General features: G+C 43.9%; 1 protein-coding gene across 1 annotated transcript in view; it reads left to right on the top strand.

Moving 5' to 3' along the window:
- KALRN (kalirin, RhoGEF kinase) overlaps positions 1-23,272 on the top strand; it is a 154,124-nt gene that overhangs the window by 100,024 nt on the left and 30,828 nt on the right. The window contains exons 16-18 of the mRNA XM_006869371.1: positions 705-961; positions 4,485-4,608; positions 5,750-5,809. Coding sequence (XP_006869433.1) covers positions 705-961; positions 4,485-4,608; positions 5,750-5,809 — 441 coding nt within the window. The remainder of the gene's footprint in view (positions 1-704; positions 962-4,484; positions 4,609-5,749; positions 5,810-23,272) is intronic.

Raw genomic sequence — 23,272 nt, forward strand, 5'->3', positions numbered from 1 at the left:
ATATGCATGCGAAAGCTGGACAGTGAATAAGGAAGACCATAGAAGAATTGATGCTTTTGAGTTGTGGTGTTGGAGGAGAATATTGGAAGTGCCATGGGCTGCCAAAAGAACCAACAGATCTGTGTTAGAAGTGCAGCCAGAGTGCTCCTTGGAGGCCAGAATAGCCACACTTCATCTCTTATATTTCAGACATATTGTTAGGAGGAACCAGTCACTGAAGAAGGATATCGTTTGGTAAGGTGGAGGGTCAAAGAAGAAGACCCCCAATGAGATGGATTGGCAAAATGGCAGCATCAGTGGGCTCAAGGTTGGCAACAAATGTGAGGTTGGCCCAGGACCGGGCAGTGTTTTGTTCTGTTGTGCATAGTGTCGCTATGAGTTGATACCAACTCGATGGCACCTAAAAACAACAACAACAACAGTCAGAGTTTAAGGAGTCCTGGTGGCATAGTGGGTCAGCATTCAGCTGATAACTGAAAGGTTGTTGGCTCGAACTCCAGCCTTTCTGTGGGAGAAAGATGAGGCTATCTACTCTTGAAAAGATTACAGCCTTGGTAACCCAGTGGGGCAGTTCTATTCTGCCCTATAAGGTTGCTGGAGGGCAGTAGGTTAGTGGGTAGGTTGCCTTTTAACCAGGCAATAGGATGCAGAGAAAGCCCATGAGAACCATCCTTGGTTATTGGGTCCCTCTCTCCCTCTTCTAGCAGAACGACCTGGGAGGCTGCAACGGGACCTCATCCATGGCAGTGATTAAAGATTACTATGCACTGAAGGAGAATGAAATTTGTGTGAGCCAAGGTGAGGTGGTCCAGGTCCTTGCCGTCAACCAGCAGAACATGTGCCTGGTGTACCAGTCTGCCAGCGACCACTCCCCCGCAGCCGAGGGCTGGGTCCCAGGCAGTATCCTGGCACCCCTCACCAAAGCCACAGCCGCAGCAGAAAATACTGACGGGAGCATCAAGTAAGTGCCTCGTTGGCTTCCCCGGGACAGGAGTTTGTGGATTAAAAAATTCAGAAACAAAAAGAGAACACAAATCGCAAACACACGGTAGGGAATGACTGCTGCTTTTCCTCGCAGTGCCACTGGAACACACATTTCAGTCCGGGAAGCTCATGCAGCAGGGGGCAGCCAGACGGGGTGGCCCTGGAGTCTGATTTGTGGTGGTGGTGGTGGCGGTGGTTTTCCTTTCGTTTTTGTTTATGATTTTCTGTTCTTTTTTTTTTTTTTTTCTCTCTCTCTCTTTTTTCCCCTCACTCATTAAGAAAAGAACCCTACTGAAACCTTAGGTGACAAAAGGCATGCCATCCATTGCTCCGTTTGCTCCTCCACAGGACTCGCTGGACTGGACTTCTATTTATATTGTATTAAGTTACTGATCTAGAGATAGATTTTTTATTGACACCAAAAATTACCTTAGCACAAATGCCAGACCTGCCCAGGTTAGAGGCCTGCTGCTTCTCCCAGGAGAGAAGGAAATTTTTGGCTGTCTGTGGCAATTTCTCTGTACAGATTGTAACAGTTTGGGGTTGTTTTGTTTTTGTTTTTGTTTTTGTTTTCAACTCTTCCCCTCCTCATCAAGTGAATCTATGTTCATGGTAATTTGTAAGATATTTCTTTTCCTTATTTTGATTGCGAAGACCCTTCCGAACACATTCCTGTATAAAGTATTTTGCACTATTTAAAGACAACCATGCGGATCAATTCAGGTTGTGCAATATAATGGGAAGCCACAATGTTCAGCATTGTACCTGTAATGTAACTAATAACTTTAAGTGTACTATTTTAAATATGTAAAATAAATTTTCACCATGAGCATGTTTTAATGAGGTTTAAAGACTAGTTGACCCTTCTTCCCTCCATTTTGTTGGAATTTGAAATGTGCAAAGGATTCTTTTATTTTTTTATACTTTCCTTGTTTTTTAAATCCTTTTCTGTATTTAGGACTTGTTTGAATGTATTGGCAGTTTCTCCATACACAAAAAGTGTCTTTGTCACCAAAGTCCCAGTCTTAAGTTTCCCCTCAAACAGTCGGGTTGGTTTTTCAGACTTCTGAGATGAGAAAGGATGTAGATTGGATGCTGCCCTGCAGCTGAGGGGCCTTGGGGTGCTGACGTCAATTCCTGGCTAGACTAGAAGGCAGTGCTTCCCAGACTGTGTGCTCACATGTAGTAAGAGGTGTGAGCTGCTCCTTGAGCTACTTCAGCAATACTACCAACAGAACTGCACAACCTACCTCGCTTTGACCTTTCTAGGTAACCACAAGCCCAATTGGAAATCAGTAGTGGCCCCTAAGGCACAATAGACCCAATCATTTTATCCTAAAGACACTTGTTTTTGGTGCCTTCATTCCCCAAATGTTAGGAATAAAGACCTTCAAAGTGCTGAAGTTCTTAGTAAGCAATGGCCTTACAGATCCAAGGCCTAGTGTTTCTGAGCCATTTATCCAGGTACTCAGTACTTCTTCCTCCTCACCTTTGGGTCTTTTTGTCATTTACGGACACCTTGCAGATGGGAAGGGAAAAAGGCAGTCAAGTACAAATTGGTCATTTCAGTGCCTTGTTAGTCACTCTTGCACAAGGGTGAGTGGGGATGGAGGGAGACAAATGACTAAAATAGGTTGTCAGGATTTACCAGTGAAGGACACCCATACACACTCCCCAGGGCCTGCTGTGACCAAAGGAGGAGTCAGTGTGGTTGTGATGTGTACAGGATAAATGTCACTGAAACCCTGTTTCCACGTCAGTCCCAGGACTGTGGACAAGAGATGGAAGCTCCCAAAGCCATGATGACGGATTCTTCTGGGAAGAAGAATATGAAGTTGAGCTGGTCCTACTCTGTTTCTTCCGTCTGAGCAATTCTCTTTAAACACTTCTAGTTTCTCACCAAGCACATCAGATCATCCAGAGGTTGTAATAAACATAGGAACACTCACACACATATGCTGTCTGCCTTGGGAATCTCTCTAGCAGGCACCTTCCTGACTTGAGATGCTCTCAGAAGTATCTAGGGATTTAACAGTTTGGGGGATAACAATATGAGATGAAGGTTTGACATTAAGAGTTAAGTCTTATGAGGTTAACTTCCAGGCCTGGTTCTCACTCAACAAGACAATTGGAGCAAGGAGCTGGGATTCAGGGGTTCCTAAGAACCTATCAATTTAGGAGGAAAAAGAGAAGGTCTGGTCAAAGGAGGTCTTGTCTTTTGAAGGAACCTACTTTCCCGACTCGATGGCACTTAACAACAACAACAACAACTTTCCCAAAAGATTCAAGAACATGACTGCAATTCCATTTTCCTACTCCAAGGGTTAATTGTTGGGCAAGTTTGTGAGTGAAAAGTATTTGGGGAGTACCTTCCTTGGATCTCCTTATCCTGAAGTGTATAGAATTTTGTGGAAGAGATGCTATATCCTTCCTCCTAAATCTCATGTGCCTGTCTCCCTTAATGAACGTTTCTCTTTGTGTGTGTGGAGGGGGAGCCTTGTCGGCATAAGCCTAAATTTGCTAAGGTAACACTGAAGAGAAGCTACGCCTCAGTTATTCCAGACAATGGTTAGAAAGTCATTCAAACTGTGTGATCACATTGCAAATGGGTGAGGGTCACTGATTCTGCTTGTGACATGGCTTTTGTTTTCTTTCATTTTTGGATTATAACGTAAGTGGAACTCAAGAGCTCTGTTCGGAGCCTCTTTTTCCGAGTCTGTGAAGAAGTAGCTCCCAACCCCCTCATGGGAAGAAACTAGTTAGGATAGTCTGACAGGGTGTTGCTGCTGTCAACTTCCTGGGAGCACACACTGGACCATCTCCCAGAGAGAAAACTCTAGGACTTTTCAGTGACTGGCAGAGCTAAATATTCACAAACTGAATGACAAAGAGAACATAGACCAAAATATCCAGATAAATGATTGTCGCCTAGCTGTTTATTAAGACAAAGACACCAGAAATTCCTGTTTGTTCTACAATGTTTGGGAATATCCACAGTCCAAATCAAAGACTCATAAATTATCCTTCTGGGTTTTTACATCTGATCCTGGGAAAGTGTGTTACCAGTAGCTTTGTAGAATATATCTCCTTTGTTCCCTTGTCAACACTCTTGTTTCCCCACCTCTCACCCCACCCCCCACCCCCATCCCCACCATGCCCTTCAAGAGGGGAATTCCACAATCCTACAAGGCCATATCAGTAAGACATTAAAAACCAACCTTGGTGAAGTTTAGCAACCCACAGTACTCCTATTGTCTTCAATGTGCCACTCAACCTTACCCAGGTAGCAGGAGGGGTCAGAGTTCATCCTTGCTCACTTCAGTTGGTGGTGAGGTCAGCTGCCAGCCACCATAGGAGCTGGCATGCAAGTTTGAGGCCTCTGAAGCATGGGCTTGACTGGAACACCTCACCTGTGGGCTCACCCAAGAGTGGTGAACCTTTCCAATGCTTCACTCTGCCCTGACCTGCCATTTTGATTGGTGCATTTTTTGGTACAACAGGAAGTCATGTTCATGGCATACCCTACGCATGAGAAAGCGGGCAGAAGTGGAGAACACGGGTAAAAATGAAGCCCCAGGGCCTCGTAAACCCAAGGATATTCTGGGCAACAAAGTCTCTGTTAAAGTGAGTAAGGTATTCCAGAGCTGTGACCCACCTCTCCTCTACTCCCATCCTGCAGCATTCTCACAAGGCAATCTGGGTGGGGGTGGATTTTTTTTTTTTTTTAAACCAGTGTGGGAACCAGAGGGAAAGTAGTTGAGGAGGATTTTGCATGCAAGATCAATTTATTTTTTATTTTTTATTTCTCCTGGCAACTTCAGCTCAAGTAAGTACATCTCTTTTTTTCTTTTATACCTTTTTCTTTATACCATGCAGATGTTTTGTAGCAAAATTATCTGCAGTAGCATCCCCTTAGAAATGCAAGATGCTTGATTCATACTAAATTCCTCAAAGCTGCCCATTCTGTGTCCTACATTTGAGAACACATGCAGTCTAAAGGGATTAGGGATGCCTTCCAAACCTACCCTCACCCCATGAGGGCTGAGGTTTGGAATTTAAGGGCTTCTGTATCCTGGGTGAAGTTTCATTTCTTTTCCCCAGAGTTTAGACCATGTCAACTTTGGGCCATTTTCCTTGCCTCTCCCTATGCATTGGCAGGGAACAGAGGCATATTGATTAAACCCAAGTTAGTCCTTTGTAAAAATCCATCTATTGCTGTGGATTCAATTAAGTTTTGGCAAACTCTCACTTCCTCCCTCCCCCAACTCTGCCCATCTTAAAATGAAATAATATTTAAGTTGGACCCTAGACAATGGAAATTATAGACTGCTGACTGTGTTGTTTTGTTAAAATGTGTAGTTGTCTAACATGGCACTTGTTTTCCCCTCCCTGAGCAAAATAAAAACATTCTCCGTTCTCCATGGGGAAAAGAAATCGCATTCCCTCTTTCACCGTCATTGGGAAGCCCAGCCTCACAGAAGACGGTGATTTCAATTCTGCAGCCGCCATACTTCCTGTGGTGGCTCCCTTTGCTATCTCCTGTGGGATGCACAGTTGTCCATTCATGGCCTTGGCCACCTCTCCTTGAAAAGAGCATGTTGCTACCCTTGGTGATTCACACTCTCACCATAAAAGCATCTGGTATTTTCTCTGCCCAGTTTCCCGTTGCTCATGCTTCTCTGAAGTTCTCCTCTCTCTGTCTAGTAAAAGCTACTGTGTTCTAACTGTGTTCTCTTTCTTCCCCTTCCGCATGCTGCCATTCAAGGAGACGAACAGTTCCGAGGAGTCAGAATGTGATGATCTTGACCCTAATACTAGCATGGAGGTAGAAGCAGCTATTGTCCTATTTCCTACGATAATTGTCTTTTTTAATGTGCTCTGTAACAATGATATTCCTAAAATGGTCAGTCAGTCAAGGATAAATGATGATACTAGGACATTTCTGGGCATCCCATCCTGACTGAAAACAAACTGAATTCTGCTCTAGTTTGGTAAAAATCACTACCTAGATATCTTAAGAGCAAACGCTTCTGATTCTCTTGCTTTCATATTTTCTTCTTTGGAGAAGATATCCAGTTTCATTATTTGGAACTTAGAACATTGTTTTTCCCCATGAGCAACAGCATTATAGATACTGATTAGTCCATCAGCTAAAAGACAAGAACTTATTTTGTTTTTTGTTCCTCCTTTTTTGTGTTCTCCTTCTCCCCTTTTTTGCCCTTCTTCTCCCTTTATTCTCTTCGTCTTGCTCTTCTCTTAAGAACCTACTTCTCCCTAAATCCTCCAGAAATATCATGGCTTAAGTGTGGTTTTGTGGATGACCTGGCACCTAGACTCTACTGGCATATATGAAGGGTGATTGGAACCACTCAGAACACATGTGTGCTGTGTCCCCCATGTGAAGGTAGCTAGTCTTGGCAGAGGTCTGTCTAGAGGTGGAAGAGTCCTGATATGGTCCTGTGGGATAAGCCCTGGACTGCTAACTACAATGCCGGTGGTTCAAATCTACTAGATGCTCCTTGAATACCTTATATGCAAGCCCTGTGAGTCAGAACCAACTCAATAGTTAACAATAGAGAACTAAAGCAAGGTGGAATTGATTTTCCTAGCCATTTTGTCTTTTGGAAGGAGTCCAGGTGGCACTCCAATTAAAGCATAGGACTGCTAACCTAAAGGTCAGTACTTCAAATCCATCAACCTACCAGCTGCCCTACTGGGGCAGTCTGCTTTCATAAAGATTACAATCTGCAAACTTGAGGGGGCAGTTCTACTCTGTTCTATATGGTCGCTATAGTCAGAATCAACTCCACTGCAGTGGGCTTATCTTTCAGAGTAAATTTTAATGTTTGGCTCCAAAGCTGTGCCCCCAATCACTAGTAGTGGATTAAAAGTTTAGAGATTTCTTCCAAGTACAAAACAGAATTTGTTGTTGTTGTTTAATTCAGTGTGTATCCTACACCAAGACTTCTTCACATAACTAAATGGGTTTCTATGATTCTCATTTTAATTTATCCTAATCCCAAGGAAATGTAACACCATAATATATTAGACAGTCGTCTGAAAACCAGGGAGACACCATGAGCCCTAATAATGGGACAGTCAGCTAGGGAAGAAGAAGCAATTGAGTTGAATTGGGGAGAATCAAGTAGTTGAAAGGACTTCTGCTTTTTTATCCCAATGGGGATAAAATAGTCCCCTGTGGATGTGGCTACTGCATCCAAGCTAAATTTGGCAAACTAGCACCATTGCAGTGCTCCACTGTGGGAGGAAGTGGATATGATGTTTATAGCCTCTGTATATCTTAGAGAATGAGGAAGCCAGGGGAAAGTTCTTTCAAAAGATAGGGACCCACTCTTATGGGGCCCACAGCCTGTCAGCTCTTACATGGCAGGTGGCACCTGCATCTCTGGGCAAGTCTAAGTGTTGCTGATATCAGCTGCAAGTAGAGGCTAGCCAGGCAGAGGGAGGGGGAAATCAAGGGTCTTCTAGGTCCTTGTCCAGCTCTGGTGGACTGGACAGACAACAGTGGCTCTTCCTCCCTGCCCTTTCAAGGAAAAACTGAGCGCAGACATGTGGGGGCCAGATAAGCAGCACCCACATAGAACGTTTTGTAACCAGATTCTCGACTTCTCATTTAGATTTTTTTTTTAAAGCACACACACACACACACACACACACACACACTCTAACCCCAGCTTTGTGAATGAAACACTAGTTTCTAGGGTTCTTTATTCATCCAAGACTTGCAGCATGGGCTGAGTGATTGAGGTGAGTCACAGGAAGTTGCTTTGGGGGTGCCTGAGCAAAGACAGTGCTCACTAGGGTGTTAATGCTGCTCAGAGAAAAGCCACAAGTTACCCTGGATCATGCCAGAAGGTTTTCAGATACAATTGTTGAGACACAAAGTTTCCTCTTGACAGAAATTTTAATTAACCAGAACCTTGGAGGAAGCTATATGGTTGGAAGCTTCAAGTGTTCTAGTTAAAAACAATGGTTTCCAGACTCACTGGACATGCAGCCCTCATATATTTCAGTGGTTAAATGCTTCTATGCATCAGCAGAGCAATTTGTGTCGCTACCTTGCACTGGATTGCTAACCGCAAGATCAGCAGTTCAAGCCCACCAGGCACTCCTTGGAAACCCTATATAGGGTGGCTATGAGTTGGACCGGCTTGATAGCACTTAACAATGACAACAACCTTGCAGTTTACTCAGTGTATGAATAGATGCTGAGGGAAAACAGGTATCTTTGCACCAGCTATTTTAGTATTTTCTGACACAACAAATAGGGTATAGAAAGGCAGCCTGCTCAACATGAGTTGAGAATTTTCTCAGGGGATTGTTGTTGTTGTTGTTGTTAGGTGCCATCGAGTTGGTACCGACTCATAGCGACCTTATGCACAGCACAACGAAACAGCCCGATCTTGGGCCAACCTCACTACTGTTGCCACGCTTGAGTCTGTCGATGCTGCCGCTTGGCCAATCCATCTCGTTGGGGGTCTTCCTCTTTTTCTCTGACCCTCCACCTTACCAAACAGGATATCCTTCTCCAGCGACTGCTCCCTCCTGACAATATGTCCAAAGTATGAGAGACAAAGTTTGGCCATCCTGGCCTTCAAGGAGCACTCTGGCTGCACTTCTTCCAAAACGGATCTATTGGTTCTTCTGGCAGCAACACTATAACTCAGAAGCATCAATTCTTCTACAGTCTTCCTTATTCACTTCCTTATTCATTGTCCAGCTTTCACATGCATATGAGGTTATTGAAAATACCATGGCTATCTCAGGGGATAGGTGAGTAGAAACTTACTGCAACGTACATTGCAGAAGAAGAAAACAGCAAGACCTGATTTGAAATATGGGTGAGCAAGCCACCTGTGGAAGCCGTCTGAGCAGCATTATCATGCCCAACCTGGACCAACTTCACATCCGTGCCTTCTGAACTTAATCGTTGTAATAGGTGGTGTGTCTTTGGGAGCAGTTTGCTAACTTGCTCCTACTTTCCAGACCAGCCCTGTGTCCTTAGGAAGTTGAACTTCAGTTTTCTTGACCCAGGCTATCTAAGACAAGGAGCCCTGCTGGTACAATGGTTAAGTGCTTGGTTGCCAACAGAAAGTTCTAAATCACCAATTGCTCTATAAGAGAAAGAGGTGGCAGTCTGCGTCTATAAATATTGCATCCTAGGAAAGCTTATAGGTCAATTGTACCCTGTGCTATAGGGTTGCTGTGAGTCGGAATCAACTCAACAACACCTAACAACTGTCTTAAAAACGGTGTGTCTACAACCCAGCTGTCACCTGGGTGCCCTGTGCCTTGTGCCACAGCTCTGTGCTAAGTGTGGGCATGCTAGATGCTGCCTTGTTGGTCACTTGATGCCAGAAGCTGATTCTAAACCGAAGCTTCTAGCTCCTGCCTTCTGCCTCCTTGCACATACCCTTACCAAACATCCTCTACCTTTCCACAGTGGGTGGACTGAGGCTCCCTTTAAGGAGTTTCCTGGGATCTTAACTTTCACACTGGCCTCTTGCTCCCTTTAGCACTTGTATATGTTGTCACCATTGTATTTCTGGGAGATATGTAGGCATATCCTTGGACATTGATTTGAAAAAAAAAGTGTCTTGAATCCTAGGAATCTGATTTACAAAGCTTTCCAAGAACACCCAATTAGTAGAGGAAGGTGATTCAGCTCCCATGTGCCTACGCTTCCTCTTCCCCTGTGGAAACACACTTGTGAATATTCTCAAGGGCACCCCCAAACTCCTGGCTCCCAGCACCACAGACCACACCACCTGCTGCTACAAGATTGGCTCTGGGTCCATGTGATCCTCTTATGGCTTGACACCCACTTCTCCTACTAGGGATCTTTGATCACACCTCACAGAGAACTGTTGTTCTGAAAATGATGTGTGTGTCCACAGTTCTGCCTATTTCTTGCACGGATAATTTCAACATTGGGGGAGGGGATCGATGGGGTGATATTTGAAAGAAAGGTTTCGACACGGAAGACTAGCCAATTCAGGGCGGACAGCTAGTCAGGTGCCTGCGGAGCAAATGAATAATTCTGTTTTTCCCAGTATGGCTCAGACTACTGACAGTCTCTTATTGAAGAGGGAGGAGCACAGAAGTGAGGGGGGTTGCTCCAGAGTCTGCACTGAGGGCCCAAGCCTGGAGGGTAAACACTTACATCTCAGGGGAGTAAGGGTCCTTCCTGGGTTGTACTACATTTCTATTAGGACCCAGGCTAGGCAGATTCCCACCTCCATACCTGCTCCAAAAAGGTGTTTGAGCATGGTGTCAACATGGTGGGGGTTTGCACCTGCCCCCACCTCCAGCATTCACATTTGTTTACAACAAGCACTGGGTGTGAAAGATCTTGAGCAAACTCTGGAACTTGGATCCTTGCCTTCAAGGACAGGGATTCTTCGATTTTTATGCCAAGACCTTTTATGCTAGGCCAATTAATTGTGTTTAAATTTTTTAAAGAGGCAATACCACTTTTAGCTAAGAAGGTTAATCCATCAGACTTAAGAGGTTTTCATGATTCCAAAGGGACTCCATATCTGCCCCAGCCATGTTAGAGGCTGCCAGCCACATCCAGAACACAAAGAGGACATGCCCTTGGTCATAACGCCTCCCCTGGGATATTTAGTTACTTACTGCTGGAGGATTTGAATGTTATGGGAAAAGCTTCTAAAAGAGGAAGAGAAACCATTTGGAAAATTGTGGCTAATCCTGGAGGAGATTTCATAGACTTTCAGAACTGATGGAACCTCTAGTCCTTCCCCTCCATCTTCAGTTTGAAAAGAGGCGCAGAGACTTATAACTTTACATTAAAAACACACACACACAAAAAAAAAAACCCAACAGACTCTTCCCTGAGGCAACCACTGATTTTCTACCTACATGTGCTCTGAACTTGCAGTACCCCATCTCTAGGCTAACTGACATAAAATACACATACAGATCCTGACACATACCAAGACCTGCCTTCTAGTGCCAGTTTTCCAGTGTGTTATATTGCCACTCAACAAAAAAATATCATTCTGCCCATCCCTGCTTTCCCGGGGTGACATATGATTTAGATAAAAATCACACAAAGGCAATGTCACATGGAAAGAACATGGGAGCAGGAGTCAGAAAAGCTGGATTCCTGTCCGGATGCTGTCAGCTGGTGATCTTGGGCACGTCACTTAGTCTTTCTGAGTCTGCGCCTTCTCTGTGGGAGGGTTCATGGAAGTTGATGGAAGTGATTTGTAACCCATTCAGCACCTTACAGGTCCCTGGGGCCTACAAACAGCTTGCAGGGGACCCTAAAAAGGAGCCCCAGTGACATAGTTAAGGGCACAGCTGCTAACCCTAAGGCCAGTGGTTCAAACCCACCTAAATGCCCTGCAGGAAAAGAGACCTGGTGATGTACTCCTGAAAAGATGATAGCCTTGGAAGGTCTCTAGGGCAGTTCTACTCTATCCTGTAGGGTCACTGTGAGTCTGAATCAACTCAACGGCACACAACAAGACTGACCCGTAGGTTGGTGGTTTCAACTCCCATAGCAGCACCACAGAAGAAAGACCCTGGCGATCTCTTAAGATCACAGTCAAAAAAAAAAAAAACTCACTAAGGCAGTTCTACTCAGTCCCACACCAATCAGAATTGATTTCATGGCCTCAGGTTTGTTTTTGGTTTGAGTACCAAAAATAATAATAATAAGGTGTGCTAGCAAAGGATTTTGCTCTGTGCCACTTCTGAGTTTTTACACAATGAGACCTCCAGAGAACAGAAAGTGAAAGATTTGGGGCCTTGCCCCAGACTTGCTTTTCAGAGGGTGTGATGGGCATGGCCTTGGCAGATTTCTTCCTGGGACCTGACTGGAGTGTCCACGTGTCCACTAGTTTGGCTAGAACTGACCGTTTGTTTCTCCTCCAGTCCCACAAACCCCTGGCCCTACATGTCTTGAACCTCTGACCTGAGCCTCCACATCTTGAAGAGCTAGCCTGCTGCCCCACCTCAGATGTCTTAACCTCCTTGTCCCAGATCTAAAGCTTCAAAATATGGAAGGTAATTTTTACACCCCGAATCAGGTCACAGAACTGGCAGGACCAGTGTCTTTCCACTGATGCCTGTTTCTGAATTTTAAAAAAATGATTTTTTTTTTTTTCTCTCCCTCTTTCATGAAAAGAACTCTTTGAAGGAAAAGAAAGTGAAGCATCACATTCCTCTCATTTCATTTTTCAAAAATATTTTCCTTGTAATATATCTGACGGGTTTGGCATGGTGACTGTCTTCTTGCCTAGCGTGGTTCAGACTCTGTGTAATTTATATTCAGCCACCAAGAAAGAGAAGCTTAGCTTGTTGGAGAGAAAGATAACACATCTTCCCCTGCAAATCTGGGTCCATCATGCCTTTTGTTCTTTATAGCCACCCTGTGAAGTATGTTGGGTAAGGTGTATGCCATTCCCCACCCCCCAGGACATCAAGGGTACACAACCAATAAAAAGAGCAGGTCTGAGTGTTGGTACTTTGAGAGGCCTAAGTTGGCATGTGGTGTAGAAGAAGCCTGCTCGCTAAGGCTCAAGCATGTTCTTCAGAAGAGGCTGCCTCAGCATCTCTCTTATTGCTCATTTGTCTGTAGAAGAACTTCCTCATCAACTTTTTGGACCCTTAACGGTTGACCTTACCCGTTCTCTTACCCCATGATTCAGGACTCCAGCCATAGCAACCAAGGAAGGAACCCCAATGACTTGGATTTGAAGTGTCCGCATTGGTTTCTGTTATTCAGCATACCCTCAGTCACGTGTATCTGAGGGCTGGCCCATTTCCTTTATGGTGTACACGAATGAGAGTATGAGGTACCACTGACCCAGGTGAAGTTGCTGTAAAGGCCCTGCTGTTGGAGGAACAAAGGCCAACATGCTGAGCACCGACCCAAGCCTACCCCCATGCTATGAGGGTACAGACGACAGACTCTCTGTGATTCAATTTTACAAAATCTAACACAAGGCAGAGGACCAACAAATAACAGGAGTGGGTTCCACACTAAAAAGACTGCTTGTCCTGTGGAGGAAGGCAGACTTGATTAAATGACTATTTTATATACCAGAACCAAACCTGTTACTGTCAAGTTGATTCCAACTGAGCACAGAGTAGAAGTGTCTGATGGGGTTTAAAGGCTGGTAATCTTCATGGAAGCAGACTGCTGCAGCTTTTCTCATGGAACAGCTGGTGAGTTCAAACTGTCAAGCTTTTGGTCAGCAACCAAGCACTTTAACCACTATGCCTCCAGAGCTCTTTTATGTTGTATTAAGTGCCATCAAGTGGGTTCCAACTCACAGGGACCCTGTATAGGGTTTCTGAGGAGCAGCAAGCAGGTTTGAACCACCAATCTTGTGATTAGCAGTCCAGTGCTTAATCAAGGACTTCTTATATAATATTTTGTTTTTGCTGTTAAGTGCCATCTAGTCAGTTCTAACTCATAGTGTTTCCAATGGTGAACCACCAATCTTGTGGTTAATAGTCCAATGCTTAGCCTACAGAACCACATTATCCTACAGAACTCCATTGTTGTTGTTAAGTACCGTCAAGTCAGTTGAACTCATAGCAAGCGTATATATAGGGTTTCCGAGGAGCAGCTGGCAAGTTTGAATTGCCAACCTTGCAGTTCAAATCAACCTTTCGCTTCAGTGCTTATCCTATGGCATCACACCAGGACTCATTTTTTTTGTTGTTCTTGAGTGCCGTCAAGTCTATTCCAACCCATAGCAACCCTGTTTAGGGTTTCTAAGGAGCAGCTGTTAAACTTGAATCGTCAACCTTGCAGTTCAAATGGCTTTGCAGTCTGGCACATTAACCCACAGCACCACACCAGAACTCCAGGACTCCATTGTTGTTGTTGTTAAGTGCCATCGAGTTAATACCAACCCATAGCGACCCTGTATAGGGTTTCCGAGGAGCGGCTGGTGAGCTTGAACTACAGACCTTGCAGTTCAAACGGCTTTGCAGTTAGCAGACTTTAACATGTGCAAGAAGGGACTGATTAATTCTGACTAGAAAAATTCTTCCATTCATTCAATGGATACTTAAGTACCCATTCAGGCACTGGCTAATAATCATGGTTGTTTTTTCAAGTGCAGTTGAGTTGGTTTTAACTCATAGAGACACAGTATAGGGTTTCTGAGGAGCAGTTGATGTGTTTGAACCACCAAACTTGTAGTTCAAACTACTATTAATTAATTATTTTCTACCTGTGTGCCTGGCAGTGTGTTGAGCCTTTTTCTCCCCAAAGCACCATGACATAAGTACTATTATCATTATTCACATTTACAGACAAGAAAACAAACACTAGTTTAACACTGAGGGAATTCAAATTTTTGCAAAGTTGTGTATTCCTAGACTGCTTGTCTCCCAGGAAGCACATGAGCCTTCTACCATGCAGTGTATGAGTTGATGGATTAATGGAAGTTCAAAGTCTTAAAGGGTAAAGGATGAGGACAGAGCAAAGGCCCTGAGAATGAAAGGGCCTTGTACGTTTTGAGAAGAGTTTGGGAGCCTGGGGTCTAGGATGTGTGTGGAGAATTGTAAGAGAGATAAAGCCTGGCAGATATGTTGGACCAGACTATAGAAGGTCTTGTGGGACTGTCTAGGAAGTCTGGACTTGATCCAGTGGATGGTGGCGAGAAGCATTAGAAAGCATTTTAGCAGAGTCAGTATGATTCATTCTGTGTTTCAGGAAGATAGCTGCTATCTATATACAGGATGATGGAGCCTTCAGGAGGAGGAGGAAGGAGCCCTAATGAGCAGCTGGGAGGAGCAGTGGGAGAGAAGGGTGACAGCTGTGGGGTGCAGTATGGGAGGCCAGGGAAGGGGCATCAGGCTGTGGGCGTTCCCAATTGAGGATGCCAGAAAAATCCAACAACAAACCTTTTACTGTGTCCCATGTACCTAGGGAGAATTTTAACCTCTGTGGGTTCATAGCTCTCTTGAAGCTTCTTTCACTCAGTAAAAGACGTCTAGGGAGTCGGTATGACCTGAGTCAAACCATTAAAGACACTCATCCATAAAAACATCGTTGTTGCTAAGTGCCGTCAAGTAGGTTCTGATTCATAGTGACCCTGTATAGGGTTTCCTAGTAGCAGCTGGTGAATTTGAACTGCCAACCTTGTGGTCCAGTGCATTATCTCACAGCACCACACCAGGACTCTATTTAAAACAAACAAACAAACAAAAACTATTCAAGACAAGATCCTGGCTTCCAGGTTGGAAATGTGATTTATTCAAGAGTTATACCACCACCTTCTTACCACCACCACTTGCCAAGTCCCTTCCTAACCCACTTCCAGACTACTGAAACTCACATACGAGTACCTGAGTATCCTAGCCACTGTGTCACCTTCTCCTGAATGGGACAGGCCAGCCAAAGGGCTAAGCCAGCAATCCAAGTCCCAGACCACCTGTACCGAGAAAGCCTCCTTGAGAACCTTATCTAGGAGAAATTAGTCCTGGTGACGCCCAGCAAGTGGAACAAGCCAGATATTACCATTTCCCCAACTAGCCAGGGTTTTATTGTTGTTGTTATGGGTGTGAGTGTGTATGTTTGTGTGGTAGGGAGAGATTTGTGTGCTTTGCTTTCTCTTTCTTCTCTTTCTTCATTTACTCCCTCTCTCACTATCATCTTCGTCTCCCAGCATTGTGTCCTTCCCTCCCCTGTCAGTATTTACTGACTGCCTCCAGTGTGCTCCTTGAAAACCCCATACAGGATCACTATGAATCAAAACAACAACAGCACAGTGTGCTGAGTACAACCATTGAGGAAAGAGAGTGTTGGGGTCCTTTTCTTCTCTGGTCAAATATGATCGTTGTAGTGGTGCTGTGGGTTAATGTGCTGGACTGCAAAGTTGGTTTGAAGCAGTTCAGGTTCACCAGCTGCTCCTCAGAAACCTGATACAGGGCTGCTATGGGTCAGAGCTGACCCAATGGCACTTAACCACCACAATAGTGCTTTCCTTTCCACCCTGGGAACTATGAGCTCTTGTTGAGGTGATCTCAAGTCATCTGTCTGCCTGTTACTTCAGAAAGATTCATGGATTTACTGAATGAGCAAGCATACACACTAGTGTTGTTGTTAAGTGCCGTCAAGTCGATTCCGACCCATAGCAAAACCCTGTATAGGGTTTCCAAGGAGCCACTGGTGAGCTAGAACCACCGATCTTGCAGTTCAAATGACTTTGCAGTCTGGCACATTAACCCACAGTGCCACACTAGGACTCCCTACACACACTAGTAACTTAGTACTTATTTACACACGAAGCAGAAGGGAATACTATGGAAATCACTTTGGCATTTTGAAACCTTTATAAACGGCTTCATAAGGGAGGTGGTGTTTGAGAAGAAGCTTAAATGATGGGTGGAATTCCAGGAAATGGGAGAGGGAATACCACCAAGTGCATGCCTTGGGAAAGTGGAGAGGTGGGCAGACGTGATAGCAAGTGTCTGGTTCGGTTATGGCATAAAGTCCTTGAAGGGGTGTGAGGGAATACTGAAATCAAGCTAAGAAGACAGTTAGACTTAATAGGACCAAGGAGGCCATGGGAGGTTTTTGAGCTAGGATTTAAGATAACCAGAGCTATGCTTTATGAAAGCCATTTGTTGTGTAAGACAGATGGAACAGGGTAAGAAAAGCAGGGACACCATTTGGAAGACTGTTGTCATAGATTAAAAGAGATCTTGAAGTCCTCAATTAAAGTGGTGGGACTAAGAATTGAGAGCTGCTAAGAACATAGATTTTTCAGGACAGTATGAGAGTGGAAAAGTTCCAGGAAATGAGACAGGAGGAGGCGGCATTCTGAAGGTGGAATGTGGTGGTGGTGACGGCATCAAGACAGTTCTCTATTGTAGAACCATTCTTGACAGAAATCCAGATATTAGTACAGGTCTGGGGGAAAGTGGGGAAATTTAGTCTGGGATATACTGAGATTGGAATTACTTTGGATCATCCATGTAGAACTGAAAATGTGGTGCTAGAGTTATGAAGTGAGGACCAGAGACCAAAATTTTTGAAACATCCACAGAAAAGTGATGGTTGAAGCCATTGATTTGGGTAAATTCAGAATGAGAAACAAAGAGCCAGTTAAGAAACTGAGAAGCCCTTTTTGCTTCTCTACCCACTTGTCCTCTGACTATTCTCTGGACTGCTCTCTCATTTCCTTTCCTTCCTCTCAATCCTTTCTTCCCCATTTGTCACTTTTTCCTTTTAGCCCCTTTTACTTCTACTTTTTCCCCTTTCTCTAATCCATCCCTTTCTTCTCCTTTTCTTTCTCATACCTTTTCTCTCTCTTTTTTTTTCCCCTCCAGATGAATATGGGTTGATTTGTTGCCTGTCTAAGGTTATACATGCATTTTTTCAGGAGTTTTTGTTTTTAATGTGGGATCAATTACATTAACTTGGGGCTAGTAATGAGCCATTTAAATGGACTAGAAGGCTCCATTAGAATTGTTCTAGGAACCACATCTGGGTGTGTGAGGCAGCATGTGCCTTATCTTGTGGTAATCTACTAACAAATTCATAAATCAGTTAGACACATTGCCTGGTGTCACACTGCCCAGTCAGTATTGTTGTTGCTAAGGGCCGTTGAGTTGGTTCTGACCCATAGCAACTCTGTATAGGGTTTCCAAGGACCTTGAAGTTCAAATCAACCTGGAAGTCGAATGCTTATCGTAAGGCATCACACCAGGACTCCAAGGCTCATACCTGACTTTTTACCTTCACAACCACCTCCCTCACTACCAGAGGTGTTTGCTGATAAAAGGTCAAGGGAGGCAGGACAGAGTATGGTGGTGCTGTTAAGTGCTGTTGAGTTGGTTCCACCTCATAACAACCCTGTATAGGGTTTCCAAGAAGTGGCTGGTGGGTTGAACTGCCAACCTTGTGATCAACAGTCCAGTGCTGATCCTACAGTGCCACACTCAGGAGTCCAGAGACAGTTAGCTATCTACCACAGCATGTGACGCATGGTAGGTGGTTCATAATCTGTTAGTGTTTGCTCCCATGCCTCATCTCCATCATGGGTTGGACTTCCTTCTCTCTCAGCATGTGCTACCATGTGGCAGTTCATTGTTTTCATGTCTGACTCCCCAATAACCTGGTCTGTGCTTTCTGTTATGTCTGCATCCCCAGTGTGAAACTCCGTGTCTGATTACTACATGGATAGAAGTGGTTTCCACTGTGAAGGCAGGAGAAAGGATGAGTGAGGAAGTGAGAAGGAGCCCAGAAGACTTGCAAAGAAAAGACAGAGGAAACAGGAGGAGGAGAGAGACTTAGGACAGGAATGCTTCCTGGTTGCCTTGTGTTGGTAGATTGCTTTGGTGTTGTCTGTAGAAATAACCCACGACAACAAAAACAAACCTCGACCTTTTCACATCGTAAAAATCACTGCACCATGGATAAAGGAAATAGTACAAAGAAACAGTTCTACTGCTACTTGGGATTATGCCACACTTCCACATTTTTCATTGTGACTTGTTTTATGTTCATTTAGAAATGAGCAGAGTAGGAATGTGTTCTTTAAAATTTAGAAGATCATGTCAGGTTTGGTCATACTGAAAACAAGCAAGGTAAAACTTCCAAATCAGAAATCATCTGTAAATTTAAAGAAATTAGTTTTGTTATATTTGTTCACATATATTGCTAGATCTCACCATCTAAAATTATCTGAAATCCCTTTCTTCCTGCTCTGAACAGTGATTTGCATATAACGAGCAGCAAAGTATAACCACCCAATCTTTGGGTTTTTGTCCTGCCCAATTGTTAACAACAACAACACTATTGTTGTTAAGGAGCCCTGGTGTGGCACTGAAGGATAAAGCACTAGACCACAAAGTTGGTTTAACTGCAAGGTCAATGGTTCAAACTTACCAGCCACTCGCTGTAAACCCTATACAGGGTTGCTATAAGTCAGAACCAACTTGACAGCACTTAACAAGAGCAGCAACATTGTTGTTCAAGACTCCTGGTGTGGCGCTGTAGGGTCAGCACTGGACTGAGAACCACATGGTGGCAGTTCAAACCCATAGACTGCTCTTCAAGTTGATTCCAACTCATAGTGATCTGTATAGGGTTTCTGAGGAGCAGTGGATGAGTTTGAACCACCAACCTTACAATTCAAACCAACCTTGTGGTCCAGTGATTGTTCTAGAGTGCCACACCAGGACTGAAATATAGCAGATCGTGGGTTGCAAGAGAAAAAGAAAATAATTTTATTGCCTGCGAAGATAAGGAACTATGTGTGATCTCATAACCAAAATGCCACAGGGCGTCCTAAATCAGGGGCACCTGGGTCTATATAGCCTTAGATTTTCAGATTCTTACTTCTTCCCACTCCTCCCCACCCCCTAACCCACCTCTGTTCATACCCCGAGTCCTTTTCTCCTGGATACTCTGTAAGTACACCACTTGCTTCTAAAGTGGGTTCAGAAACAGTGAGTCAGATAATGTATTTCTTCCAGAGATTCATAAGTCTGGAGGTCATTGAAAGGCACTGGTGTATGGACTACGCATGCTCTCACATCTGGTTCCAGCTGGAGGGACCCTGTGGTTACTCTTTGCTGAAAGGTCTTGTGATGGAATGCTGGTAACAGGCTGCTAATATTGCTGACAAGCTGGAAAAAAATGGGTAATAGAAGGGTGGGTGGCAGAGCAGCATTCCAAGACAGAAGTGATAGAAAAGGAATATTGGCCTAAGGGCTGTTCATAGGGACTACGAAGAGATAGAATATTGAACTTTTGGTTCATTCAAAGAAACTCTGAGTTGAATTTAGGACATTGGATTGGGATTTCTTTTAACCGTTTTTATTTTGTATGATCCTTGATATGTAGGTTTGAATTACATTTTGTAACTAATGATGAGGACTTAGAAAAACTTGTTAAGTGTTGTTGAGTGGATTCCAACTCTTGGTGACCCTGTATAGGGTTTCTGAGGATGTAAGTATTTGGAAGGGGGTTAGTAAGCATTATATTTCTCCCACAGAGTGGCTGGTGGGCTCGAACTGTTGACCTTATGGTTCACAGTCCAGTGCTTATCCAACAGAGCTACTGCGCTCCCTTGGAGAAACTTGGGTGGGGATGTTTGTCCTCTGGAGTCTGTAGACAATTGGTCTTCTAGGCAGATGAGGAATTCACCTCCATGGCGCTGTAGGATTACCACTAGGCTGCAAGGTTGGCAGTTTAAACTTACCAGTCACAGAGTTGTGATGAGTCAGAACTGACTTGACGGCACTTAATAACAACAACAATCAGGATCTCTGGTGTCATAGTGAGTTACACATTGGGCTGTTAACTTCAAAGTCAGCAGTTCAAATCCACCATCTGTTTCACAGGAGAAAAATGAGGCTTTCTGGCTCCTGTAAAAATTTACAGCCCTGTGAATCCGATACAGGGTTACAAAGAGTCAGAATTGACTCGACGGCACATCACCACCACCACTCCATCAGGTCTCTGAATCAGAATCTTGGACATAGATTTACTAGAAAAATAGACTCCAGATTTCCTCAAAATTACATTTGCTTTATTCAGTGCTAGTTGATTTTACCTGTAATTCTTTCCTCTTACCTCATTGCCTACTCCTTTTGAAGAAAAATCAAGAAGACTATTGGATTTCTCTCCAGAAAGAAGAAACTAAGTTGCTAATGGACCATGTGGTGGTCTTTGTTTCCCTGCCACAGTCTGCTGTCCAAATAAAACCAGACTCCAACAACAGGTGTCTACAACAGCCTCATCCTCTCGAATTTTACCATGCATTCATGCCATGCATTTTATAGTGTTCTGTGTCCTCAGCTACCACTTCCATTTCAGACTTCAGCTCTCTCCTCTTCCCTTCTATCACTTTACACAGATCTCCAACCTATATCTAAGGAAAGAAAACATCAGGTTTCAAGAAACGTGCCTGGCTAATGCTTGACCCCTCTGGTCTTAGCACACACCAATGCTGATCCTTAGATAAAAGGGTTGTTGTTGTTGTTGTTGTTGTTAAGTGCCGTTGAGTCGGTTCCAACCCATAGCTACCCTGTACAGGCTTGCCGAGGCTGTAAATCTTTATGGGAGCAGAAAGCCTCATCTTTCTCCTGTGGAGTGGCTGGTAGTTTCAAACTGCTGACCTTAAGGTTTGCAGCCCGATTCGTATACTACCAGAGCTCCTCGAGACAAAGGGCTGAGAGACCTAAATTCTAATTTACTAAATGAGTGACTTCAGTTCATCTGATTCAGCAAATTCACACATGAAAGAATTATTAGCTTTGAAGAGTTTACAGTCAGGGAGGGCACAGAACATACAGATAAGATACTATTAGCTTTGAAGAGTTTACAGTCAGGGAGGGCACAGAACATACAGATAAGATACTATGATGCATGACAGCGCAGAGGCTCAGCATCATAGGCGTACCAGCCTCTATGAGAATACAGAGAAGGAAGAACTTAGTATTGGCTAAAATCTTGGATGATGACTGACAGATGAGATACCCAGCCAAGTCAATTCCCAAGTAATGAGAATAACAAAAACACACCCAAGTTCAGAGCAAGCATTTTCTTAGTTTTTCTTCTCAAAATTAAGATGCCACCATCTAAAATTTTCATTGAGTTGACAAATATCAATGTGATACTTATATCCAAAGTATTGCCAGGCCCTGGGGATACCCGAACCCCCAGAAAAGGCATGAACCTTGCCCTCTTGGGCCTTGTGGTCCATAGGGAGCCATAGATAAATACATAAGTAATTATACAACATGTGTCATGACTTTCCCCAGTCCATACTTGGATTTGCTTCTGTTTAAAAAAAAAAAAATTGTATGGACATAATCCAGTCGAAATTGTTTTGTTATTGCTGTCATTGTTGTTCAGACGCAGAGCGACCCGTAATAGAGTTTTCAAGGTTATAAATCGTTGAGGAAGCAGAAAGCCTCATTTTTCTCCCATAGAGTGGATGGTGGGCTCTAAAAGCTGATTTTGTGGTTCAGAGTCCACAAAGATAGAAATGGAATGGAGGGCAAGGGGGTGTGGCAAAGATAAGCAGGTAAGCCCTTGTTATCAATGACAAAGTTTTACAAAACATTTCCTTAGAGCCTCTGACTACACCGAATGGTATAGTGAATGAGCAGTTAGCTCAAATTCCTGAGTTCTCTATCCAGTCCTGTATCACTATCTCTATAATCCTACACCTTCCTGTCTCATCTAGGAATAGGGAGCGCATAACACCTATGAATCAGAACCAACTCAACGGCACCTAACAACAAAAACACCTTCTCTTCATTTACTCACAGATTTTTCAAGGAACAAAGGAGTTTGTAAATAGTCTGTGCCGAGTGTATAATGCAACACAAATCAGCAATAGCATTATCAATATTACCTTGTGCTGAGATGGGCTCTCCATCACCTGGGCCAGCCAAGGAGCAAAGGAAGGAAGACTGGTGACTTCCACAGCTTTCTTCAAGAACCCACAATTAAGCCTTATTGGCAACCTTCCTGTCTGTCTTCACCCTTAAAGTCTATACCCAAACTAGGAATATTTACTTTCCAAACAGTGCATGTTTGTAATAATATATACAGTTGGGGTTATGTGTTGAGAAGTAGGATACAATTTAGAAAAAAATGTTTCTATGTTTGGGTATTGTTTTATAAAAGCACAGGGCAGGTTTATGAAACCCCACTAAAAATTGAATAGCATCAGGGATAGCTGTTTGCTTCTTCCATAGTAGTAAACCTACCCTCTGGGACTCCTAGCATGGATAGACTCCATGCCTTCTCCCTATGGATCTCATCATGATGGGAAAGGTAGGCCACTGAACAAAGTTGGCAGCATTTTCAAATTATGTTTTCATCCTAGAATCACTAGTTGAGTTAGGGTGGAATTGGGGAGACAATGGGGTGGTGGTAGTGATTATGTGCCATGGAGTCAGTTCCAACTCATAGCAACCCTGCATAAGGTTTCCAAGGCTGTAAATCTTTATAGGAGCAGAAAGCCTCATCTTTCTCCCACGGAACAACTGGTAGTTTCGAACTGCCGACCTTGAGTTTAGGAGCCTGACTCGTAACCACTATGCTATGAGAGCCCAGTGGTGATACTGTGCTGCTTGTTTACTGTTGTTGTTGAGTGCTGTCGAGTCAGTTCTGACTCATAGCGACCCTGTATGGGGTTTCCAAAAGCTGGTGGGTTTGAACTGCCAACCTTGTAGTTCACAGTCCAGTGCTGATCCTATAGTGCCACACCAGGAGTCCAGCCACCCACATAGGGATAACTGTACAGAATGG

The sequence above is a fragment of the Chrysochloris asiatica genome, unplaced genomic scaffold (genome assembly GCF_000296735.1).
Source record: "Chrysochloris asiatica unplaced genomic scaffold, ChrAsi1.0 scaffold00130, whole genome shotgun sequence".
NCBI classification, from domain to species: domain Eukaryota; kingdom Metazoa; phylum Chordata; class Mammalia; order Afrosoricida; family Chrysochloridae; genus Chrysochloris; species Chrysochloris asiatica.